At 44.7% G+C, this 10,707-nt stretch overlaps 1 protein-coding gene across 2 annotated transcripts; it reads left to right on the forward strand.

Moving 5' to 3' along the window:
- Positions 1 to 4,452: 4,452 nt before the first annotated feature.
- Positions 4,453 to 10,120, forward strand: OSGIN1 (oxidative stress induced growth inhibitor 1). Of its 2 annotated transcripts, XM_009899142.2 has the most exons (5): positions 4,453 to 4,557; positions 6,645 to 6,781; positions 7,091 to 7,282; positions 7,606 to 7,697; positions 8,310 to 10,119. In XM_009899142.2, exons 1-5 carry the CDS (start codon positions 4,473 to 4,475, stop codon positions 9,301 to 9,303), a joined length of 1,500 nt encoding a protein of 499 aa, XP_009897444.2. In that variant the 5' UTR covers positions 4,453 to 4,472; the 3' UTR covers positions 9,304 to 10,119. The 2 variants fall into 2 exon arrangements, with proteins under 2 accessions (XP_009897444.2, XP_054026170.1); XM_054170195.1 differs by lacking the exon at positions 7,091 to 7,282 and having other exon boundaries at positions 8,310 to 10,120.
- Positions 10,121 to 10,707: the final 587 nt, after the last annotated feature.

The following is a 10,707-nucleotide window of genomic DNA, read 5'->3' on the forward strand; positions in this document are numbered from 1 at the left end:
CTGGTGGTAAAACAGGTGAGTTGAAGAATAAAATAAAGATGAAGAAAGCAGTTGTATTTGTTAGAATTGTCCTTGTTTAAACCTGAATGTCATGGTAGTTCTTTCAGACTCCTTCATTGCTTATATGATGACTGTTCTGTCCTCTTGAACTCTCACCATAGAACAAACCAGGTTGGAAGAGACCTTTAAGATCATCGTGTCCATGTGCTGTACAGGCCACAGCTGGTGTCCTTATTTCACTCAAAGTCTTGTTGATGTTAGAGAGAGCTACTTGCATATGGCTGTTGTAACTTGGCTTTTTATTTCTGCTAAAGATCATTTAGTGTCATTTTCTTGCTAAATGCATCTTTGCTTTTCCTTTAACTCACTTAAAACCTGTTTCAGTTTCAGACTGAACCATAGCAGAGCCCACACTACCAACTGTGTGACTTACAGTCCCTCTAGGCTTAAGGCTGTGTTGGGAAGGTGTGTGGAGTTTGGCCCAGAATGGGCTGGGTGCTTCTCCAAGACAGAACAATTATGTAACATCAAAGTTACTGAAATGCCTTGGAAGCAGTAAAGAGATAAATTGTGAAGCTTGCTCCCAAGTAAAGAGGCGGAAAGAGACACCCATTTACAGTAGGAAGCCTAAAGCAGGAGCCAAATGGGGATCAGTGTCACTACGTTGCCTGTGTGAGTGCCCAGCAGCCTGTTCTGCATAAAAGGAGAGTAAGAAGAGCAGTCTTGGGTTTCTTGCTACCTGAGGCCTCCTCTTGCTGCTGACTAATTCTGTAGAGATTTGAAATGCGCTTCAATGGCTTGTGTGCCGCTGCAAGGAACAGGCTTTCAGCTGCTATGCTGTATTAACTGTACAGGATATTGAGGTGTATGTGGTCCCCTGATTATAACTAGTCCAAAAAATAATAATGAAAGTAATCCACCTTTATGTCAGGTGGCAGGGAAAGGGAATATTTGGCCTGAAAATTAAATGCCTGAGATGCTCTGACCTCAGTTCTACACCTAGAGGTCAAACCCTTAGCCTACAGGATGAGAATAGCTATAAACAGGTTCAGCATCTGGTTCAGTTTTTACTTAAAAAGAGGAATTAACTATGAATTATAGAGGTGGCAGCTAGAGGATGTGGAAGAGGCTTCTCCCATCTCTAGAGATGTGTTGGATAAGCAGAAATATCTCTGATAGCTAATGTGTTGACAGAACTGTCCAGTGTTAAAACTTCAGGTAACAAAATGGTCATTATGGGGTTTTGTGAACTTGGATCCTGAATAAATCCTTGGCTGAAAATGGTCTTGTATGAGCCAAGGTCTAGTAGATTCATCAGGCTCAGGCTAGCAATTGTGCTGCTCTAGCCATTAAAGTTTGGTTTAATTCCAACAACTGCTCCTTTTTTTTTTTCATGTGGCAGAAGGTGCAGCATGATGAGGAGGAGGAGGGTGAAATGCGAGGAGTGTTATCACGGAGCCCGCAGATGCTGACTTTGATCTCTATCGGGGTGCCGTAGGGTGGCATAATGCCATGGCCAGAAGCCAGGGCAACCTTCCCCTAAAGCAAACAGCACTGCCAGGTTGACTTCTACAGTCTTGTGCCATTTTTTTTTGTGTCCCCTTCAGGCTGCCCCAGAAATATGCTGGCACTAAATGGCATGACTTTGTGCCCGAGCCCTACAAAGGGGCTTGCAGGTGTGTTACTTAGTACACTGCCTACACTGTCACCATGTGCAGCATTGGGTTGGTTCAGCAGTGCTTGTTTCCAGCAAAAGTCCTACGGGTGTTGCTGGGTTACCACTGTCTGCACAGTGCAGACAGTCTTTCTGTGCATGCTGCTACAGGGTGCTATCAAGCAGAAACCTGGAAGGTCGCTCCCAGAGAAGTTGCTTCCTTCTTCCAGGCTCCCAGTAGTTTCACATAAATAAGTTGTGCAGTCTGTGGTAGGAAATACCAGTAAGAAATTGTCTTCCTCTTGGAAAGGCATTTAGTTGTTAACATGGAGAAGAGACCTCTGCTAACCTTCAGATCAGGTAGTGTGGTTTAGCTAGTTTGAAGGGAATGCCTTAGTGGTCACACCAGTGTCCTGTTCTTTTGGTGTCTTCAGCCATCCCAGACACTAGTGCTGAATTCTACCAATTGCAGGTGGAGCTTTGTGGTAGGGAATTTTGGGGGTAAATTTACAGAACAATCTGCTGAAGATGATGCAGGTTTTGGTTCACGTGGTAGGACCTACCCAAAAGGCTGGGAAACTACTTGGGCAGTTAGGCTGTGCTCCTGCAGCTGCCAGGGCTGGGTTAAATGTGCTATAAAGGGTTAATACATGGCTCACTGTGGACACAGCACACTGAACCATCCATTTCTATAGTGTGTGCTTCTACCTTTGAGTCTCAATTAAACTGTGAACTGAAGTTTCTTTGAAATCTAACTCTCTTTAAAACTAGATGCTTGAAATTACTTAAATGAGAAAGCAACTACCCTGTCTTAAGCAGTTCTTGCCCTGATAGGCAAAATGTATGAGAGTCTTAGGCTAATGCTTAGTTAAGTAGTAATAGGCAACTACTAAGTGTTACTAAATTGTGATCCAAAAACTTGGACAAAGCTGCTAGTTTTTAATTCAATTTGTAGCCTTATTTTGTGCCCCTTTACTTGTATGAACCCAGTCCTCTTGGAGGAGCTCTGTCTAGCCCAGCATTGGCTGTATATTGATGTGCATGACAATGACACATCCTTGCAGGCCAATGCACTTAAAAAAAACCTCCTCCTAAAACCTGAGATTCTGCAGATTCTAAACTCACCTCTGGTTTTCTGGCCACTCATTCAATCTCCAGTCCTACTGCATTACTCTAGTTGCTGCTGGTGTAAATGTCAGGCTTAAAGTGGAGCATTACGCTTGTAGGATGATATTTGCTGCAATATCTGTCAGAGGCAGTGATGTGCCAGGCCTTCTGGAAGCGTTCACTGCTTGCCAAAGAGCACTCTGTGCCTGAAAGGGATTTGGAGAGCATGTCCTGCTGGACAAAGTCATGCCACTCAGTGGATTTTTACTTAGCTATCCAACATGAGAATAATCTTCTTATAAAAGACTGCATTCTCTGTGGAATAACTTAAAAGCTTATGCAGAATTTCTGCAACTGAATGTTTATTGTGGTAAAAATAACTTTTCTAGATTAGCCACAGTACAGTTACATTCCTTGGAAAACTAAAGAAGTCATAGAATCAATAAGGCTGGAAAAGGCCTCAAAGATCACCAAGTCCAACCTGTCACCCAAGACCTCATGACTACTAAACCATGGCACCAAGTGCCACGTCCAGTCCCCTCTCCACCTCCCTGGGCAGTGCATTCTGACAGCTGACAACTCTCTCTGAAGAACTTTCTCCTCACCTCAAGCCTAAACTTCCCCTGGCACAGCTTGAGACTATGTCCTCTTGTTCTGCTGCTGGGTGCCTGGGAGAAGAGACCAACCCCCAGCTGGCTATAACCTCCCTTCAGGGAGGTGGAGAGAGCAAGAAGGTCTCCTCTGAGCCTCCTCTTCTGCAGGCTAAGCAACCCCAGCTCCCTCAGCCTCTCCTCCTAGGGCTTGTGCTCAAGGCCTCTCCCCAGCCTCATTGCCTTTCTCTGGACACATTCAAGAGTCTCAATGTCCTTCTTAAATTGAGGGGTCCAGAACTGGACACATTATTTGGCATAGTAGGATTCCTGCAGGAATGGCAAAAAGCTTTGATTTGCTATCTGCTTACATTAGTTTTGTAGACTCCACTCTAGTGACACCTCAGTCTCCCAAGATAATGTTGGTATATTTTGTTTAAAGACTTGTTATTTACTTATTCACACCTAAAACTCTTATTTTCTGGCGACTTAAGAAAGTAAGTTCAGGAACTAAACAGGCACTTCTCAGAAAACCAAAAAGCAAACACCCCCCCCACACACCCCCAGCAAACTAAATCAAAACAAACAAAAACCCAACCCCAAACCCCAGCCTTGTAGTGATGGACTAGTGCATATTTGAAAATGCAGAGAGGTTTCCAGCCTTTGGACAGAAGTGTGGAGTGAGGGTTCCTCCATTTAAGCAATAAATGCACAAGTTGCTTTTAAAAGGAAAAAAGTGTTCATGTTAATTAGGGCAATTTTCTACCCAGTGTGGGCAGAAGTGATGATCTCATGAGCAAACTGCAACGCTTCAGTTACAGTCCAGGGTTACCAAACTTGCCAGCTCTTCTGGAGGGACTGGAATTCATGTATGGAAGAGAAAGATAAGGCTGCTCTGTTTTTTTTTCTGGTGTGTAATCAGGGAATCATCCTTTTGGTCTTGGGGCAGGGGGACAAGAGATAAGTAGGCCTTTCTGGAGTGTGGAACTGTAATGTGATGGTCTGCAATGCAAGGCTGAGCCTTCAGATCAACCTGGATTTGCAGGCTGTAGTCATGAGCTTTTTTTGCCAAAAAAGCTAATAATGCAAACTTTATTTAACAGGTAGATTCCAGAACCTAAATGCTTCCAGACAGGAAGATGTGTGCATCAAGGACCAGACCCCCACATAGGAGTGGGTTTGACCCACTGCCTGTTGTGATCATAGGTAAGCTCTTTTTAGCCAGCATTCATGTGTTCTGTTGTTGCTTTGGACTTGCTGTCTCCAGCTTTTGTTCCATGTGTATTACTCAAACCAGAAATCCCTGACCACTCCTCCTGCATCCTTTCACTGTCAGCCAATCTTCACTACTAAGGAAAAGACTGCTAAGAGTTGTGAGAAGTAGGGAATCAGGCAGCTGACAAAGTGAAACACATACCTCTCTTTTTCACAGCAAAATTGGTAACCTTTTGGGCATAGCTTCAGCTGGGCCTGGGTTTTTCCCTGTTGGTTATTTAGAAGGGTTTGAAACCCTCTCCCTCCAGATAATCAACATGCAATGAAGTGATTATCTGTAATGCTTCAATTGAAAGTGGGTTTGTGTGTGTTTGAAAAGTGCTTCAGGTGCTGTTGAAGCACTGAAATTTTTCAGAGTTCTTTGGAAATACACTGATCTTTGTACAGGTTTAATGGGAAAAAGCTGTGGGGTTTGTACCTACTTAGAAAATAGGTCATGGACTAAGGGCCTTGACTCTCTTCCAAGAGGGGAGCTTTGTAACATGAGGTGATTCTTGGAGCAAAGCAAACAGTGATATCATGCCTTCGCTTCTGACTGATCTGGAGCTGTGCTTGGATGCAGGTGTTGGCTCCTGTTAATCTGAGGCTGTGTTTAAATGCCTTGTTAGAACTGGATTCCTTTATCTGTCATTTAAGTTATAACACTTAAAAGAGCTGGTTCAAAGTTAATGCACTCCAGAAATCATATTTGATCCTTGCTACCAGTGAGTTTGACAAGGACAGCACTGCCAGCAGGTCCTGATCTGAGAATGACTTTGTCCTGCTCAGTTGTACAAGCCTTTAGGTAGGAGAGAGGATATTTTGGTATGTCCCTAGTGCACCTACACAAGGATCCAGGGTGGACATGTCACTGAAGCCTGAGGCACACCAGTGTGAAGATGTGCAGTCTGAGGAGGTTGTTGGGCTGGAGCAGCTCAGCTGGACACTGCACACAGATTCCAGCTACTTCTCCAGGCCCTGCTTCAGTAAGGCTGTGGACTCTCTTAAGATGTTGCTTTCTACAGTAGTCTGAACCCCAGAGGCAGCTGTGCTTCTGTCCATCCGTATCAAGCTTACATGTGGTTCACAGTAAATGCTGTGTTGTTGAATCTTTTGCACTCAGGTGGTTAAGTCTGTCTTGGGTACCTCTTTGTACTTACTAAAGCAAAGGAGGAACCTGAAGTGTTGAATTTTTACTATAGCTGTGGCTTAGTTTGCTTTTAGTTTCTATTGGTGTTTTCGATCACTTTCCTGCAAGTGGAATATTCCAGACCCTGACATGCAGCTGCTGGTCCTTGCTCAGCACAGCAGACTTGGCCCAGCTGTGGCTTGTCCTGCCCTTCACATAGCTCAGCTCAGTGTCAGCCTTACAGCCTGAGCCTCCCTCTATCTCAGATCTCCAAGAAGCAGTCTTGGCTCCAGCTGCTCATGCTTGCAGCAGGGGCACTGTGCCAACACAGGCTGCTGTGTCACTTCAGCTCTCCTCCCCTGGATCATCACTGCATGATGTAGTGGTGGTCAGTCACATGCTGGTGAGCAGCAAAGCCTGAGCAGCCAGAGCTGACACCTAGTTATGTAGGCACTGTAAAATATTAAACATGCTGGAGAACAGTCATGTGAAAACTTGCAGGGGGTTACTCTCACATCTATCATGGTTTTTTATCCAGCTGTTGGGTAGTCAGCAGGCAGACTCCAGTTGTGCAGCAGTCTTTCAAAGTGCTGTGTTTTGGAGAGTGGTCTTGGCATTGAAGGCAGACTTTTTTCCTTAATACACTGCCTGCAGCACCGTGTTAGGGCTAGCTCCCCTTTGAAAAAGTCCTCCAGACCTGTTAGTCCCAACAGCTGTTGTTAGATATCCCTTATTAATGGCACTTCTTAGGGAACAGAGCTGTTTCCCCTTCATCTCTATAGTAAATTCTGTTTCTGGGCTTACTCTGTATCCTGTGCCATACCCTTTGAATTGTTCTGGATGTATTGGGAAGGCTCCTCCAAGAGCTACTCTGCAGGAGTATAAATTCCTCTCTGTTCCATCTTTTTAGGGAATGGACCTTCAGGGATCTGTCTCTCATATTTGCTGTCAGGATACATCCCTTACTTCAGGAGAGACTCTATTCATCCTCATCCCATTCTTCAGAGGAAACTGGAAGAGGCACCTGGTGTCTCCATTTTGGACCAGGTTTGTGTGAAGAGAAACAGTATGACATCACAGTAAACCATCCTGGGGTTATACTATAAGCAAGAATCTCTCTTGAATTTTCAAAGGACAGAAACAAATGAGCCTTAGGCAAAGTACTTGTAGCAGTTTAGAGCTCTCTTGTATGAAATGTTAGCATTGCCACTAAGATCCTTGGGCAGTAACAAGGTCTGTGTGCCAGTAGATGAGCTTGACAGAACACAAAACCCAGTGACTGGAAATACTGGAGTAACAAGCAGTCTGCTCACTAGCAGGACATTCCTTCTGAGCATCTCATCTGCCTCTCTTCAGGATCTGGAGTATCTCTCTGAAGGCTTGGAGGGACGATCCCACAGCCCGGTGGCTCTTCTGTTTGATACTCTTCAGCGTCCAGACACAGACTTCGGTGGAACAGCAGAATCTGTCCTCACTTGGTGGCATGAGACCGACAGAGCCATTCCCCACTTGGTCCTTGGCAGAAATGCTCCTGGGGGTGCCTGGCATGTATGTGAATTGAAGCCTAACTGCTTTGATCTTGCATGTTGTAAGGTGGCCAGATGTGGTGACTGGAGAGGCAGAAGCTCCTCTGATGCACCAATCAGCCACGCTGGATTTTTACATAGAGAGAAGCGAAAGTTTAAAAGGAAAAAGAGCTTGAGAGGCAGTCTGTAGCTCTTGTTGGACAACAAGGATGGTTTCATCCATGACAGCACATCAGAGGAAATAATTGATTTCATGGTCTGTGCAGTACTGAAATGTGATAAAACTGCACTTCACTTCTTATGTTTGAATAACTGAGAGTGATTGTACTGTGCTTCTCATTCCAGTCTATCGAGGGCTCTATGGTTACCCTGAGCAGAGGGGAATGGATGGGTCTCCCAGATCTCCCCTTCAAAGATTGGCTAAAGCAAAAAAGAAGGTAAAACCTATGTTGTGGTTATTTGCAGATATCCTGAAGTTATTTGGGAACCTAGGATGGAGTGGACTTGAATGTAACTACCTATCTGTTATTGATGATTCTAGTGAGAGAAAGGACACCCTCCCACCCCCCAGTAAAAGTCCATTCTGCATTTGGTGATTTGGGTAAAGTTGCAGCTCTGCTTGGAATGTGTCTTTCTCAACACCCTCTGGGGAGATGGATCACAGTGACCATAAGTTCTGGAAAAGATGTGGTCATCTGACTTTTGGCTCTACTGCTGCTGTCCCTAATGAGAAGTACTGTGCAGTCTCTGAGGTGCTTTTACTCGAGATGTGTAACAGTCTTAAATGTTCAAGGGTTAAAAATGAAATAAAAGAAGTATATGAAGGAGCAACCATCTTCTTATGAATGATATTTGTGCCTAGAGCAAGGTGCCTCTGCTCAAACAGCTTGGGAACCTGACTGTTAGCTCTGTATACTAGGAATAGCATTGCTGAGGTCAGGGAATCTGGCTAAATCTTCTGTCAGTGTAAGGACAGAGGGCTCTAGAATACTTTCAATGGAAGAAGGGAGAAATTCCAGCCTCTTAATCGCCTTTGTACTATATTTCAGAGGCCTCAGAAACAACAGAGCCACAGCAGAAGACATTGCTCAATATTACCAACACTATGTGATGAAGAAAGGACTGCAGAAGAATTTCAAATGTGGAACTGTTGTGACCTCTGTGAGGAAAGTGAGTGCAGAGAACGTCTCCAACCATGAACAGAAAGGCCTGCAGGTCAACAGTGACTCACTCTGGAACTTCAATGAGAAAAGTGCAGAGGTCTTCCAAGTAGATGGGTTTTTCAAAACTGTGAGAGGTGACAAAGAGCCCTTTTCCCTCTATGCAGAGAGCGTGGTCTTAGCTACAGGAACGTACGACAGTCCTACCTGGCTTGGAGTGAAGGGAGAGAACCTTTCCTATATCCATCACCAGTTGTCTGCCCTAGAGGAAGCAGTGAAGAACAATTGCATTGGCATCACATCAGATCCAGTCTTGATTGTAGGTGCTGGTCTGACAGCTGCTGATGCAATTCTCTTTGCTCACCATTGCAATATTCCAGTAATCCACGTTTTTCGGAGGAGAGTCAGTGATCCAGGTCTCATTTTTAACCAGCTCCCCAAAATGATGTACCCTGAGTACCACAAGGTCCATCAGATGATGAAAGAACAAACAGCTGCTTGTGCTGGGCCCTATGAGTGTTATGTTAGCCTTCCTGAGCACCACGTGCTATCCTTTGGCAAGGACAAGAAGTGTATCTTTCAGGACAAGAATGGCTGCCAGAAAGTTTATAAGATTTCCATGGCTCTTGTTCTAACTGGCTCAAACCCCAACCTCTCCTTTCTGCCAAATAATGGCATTGACTTGGCAATGGACAATGGCCAACCAGTCAATCCAAAGAGGAATCCCATAGATGTTGACCCATTTACCTATGAGTGCACTCAGGAGAAAGGGCTCTACGCTCTGGGACCTCTGGCTGGAGATAACTTTGTGCGCTTTGTCCAGGGAGGGGCTCTGGCTGTTGCCAGCTCTCTGTTAAAGAAAGCAAACAAAAATCCCCCCTAACAACAAATCCTGTGCTGTCTGAATGGGTTACTGCTGTGTTTGTAGAGAAACAAGTCATCTGATTTGTACATCCTCAAATGTAAAGCCCACTCCTCCTATTCTCCAAGGTTCTACAGGGAGTTACTAAGTTATTGAGTTGAGGAGATTAAGTCACCAAAACACAAGGTGGGTTTCACGGACGGCAGTAGCTTCAGTCCCTGGGCATCCAGCCCCTTTCCTGCATAGCTGAGGGGGCTTTGAATCTTGGCTGGAGAAGTAAGGAGCAAGAGAGAGAGTGCACTTGTGTGATACCTTCCAGGCTGCTGAAAATTGAATTGAGGAACAATGTATGTTAATTATTTGCAAGGCTGACAAACCTGTGTCTGCCAGTGTCTTTACAGTGAAACACAGTGAGTGACATGGGTTGGTTTGCCTCTGGGGCTCAGCTGTGTGCTCTTACTTGAGCAGAAATCACTGAAAGATGGGCCATCTCTGGCCCATGGAGTGGTGACTCTGCAAGTAAACTGACACAGAAACAGTCAAAACTCTACTGTCTCACTGACACCAGCAAGAAGTAATGTGCAGTATCACAGGAATCTCTTGATTTAAAAAGATCTCCTTCTTGAGAAGGAAAGGTACTGATTTACAAACCCTTGGGTTGCCCTCTTGCAGCTTTCTGCTTCCTAACTCCTAAAATTGCAATAGCCAAATTCTTGGCAGCTGCTGCAGAGAGAGAGGAACTAATGGGGAGCTACTGGTCTGCCTTGTAGCTGCCCCAATACTGTATGGAGCTTCTGCTGCACAGACAATGTCAGGAAGATGCAATATTGTGTATTGAATTTGTAATGTGATTTGGGGATTTTATTTTCTTAAGAATACTCTTTGTGTACAGGGGAAACTGGCACAGTCACTTTTGATATTTCTATGCTGTGTATTGCAATTCCTTTTTTATACTTGTTTTCTAAAAGATTTTTAATGGCAAAATGTTTTGTTACAGGCTTGCAGTCAGCGTTCTGTACGAGCTGGGGTGGGTGGGAATGATGCCTTCTGTCACCAACAACATTCTCAGCAGGGCCTTCCATACCTCTCAGGAGAAAAAAGAGTCATAGCTAATCTTCTTGGATGTAAAGACAGACTTTGCTCCCTGTGCTGCACTGAAACTGTCTGTACCAGGTGCTGTACCTGTCTTTGGAAAGCTGAGTATGTGGAGGTGGGCTGTTTGTGAACAAGCCTCCCTGACAGTGAGGTGTGCAAGGAGCTTCTCTGTGGTGTTGCTCAATCACACTTGACTGTTTTTGCCACTGACTATTCTTGTATGAAATTTTCCAGTAAAGTGATTTCAGAATTGGCCTGTTTGTTTGTGTGGTTTTCTTAACTCTGCCTTTGAATCTCTGACCCAGACACTGCTTTGGCAGTATCCCTCTC

Source organism: Dryobates pubescens, chromosome 19 (genome assembly GCF_014839835.1).
Source record: "Dryobates pubescens isolate bDryPub1 chromosome 19, bDryPub1.pri, whole genome shotgun sequence".
Lineage (NCBI taxonomy): Eukaryota > Metazoa > Chordata > Aves > Piciformes > Picidae > Dryobates > Dryobates pubescens.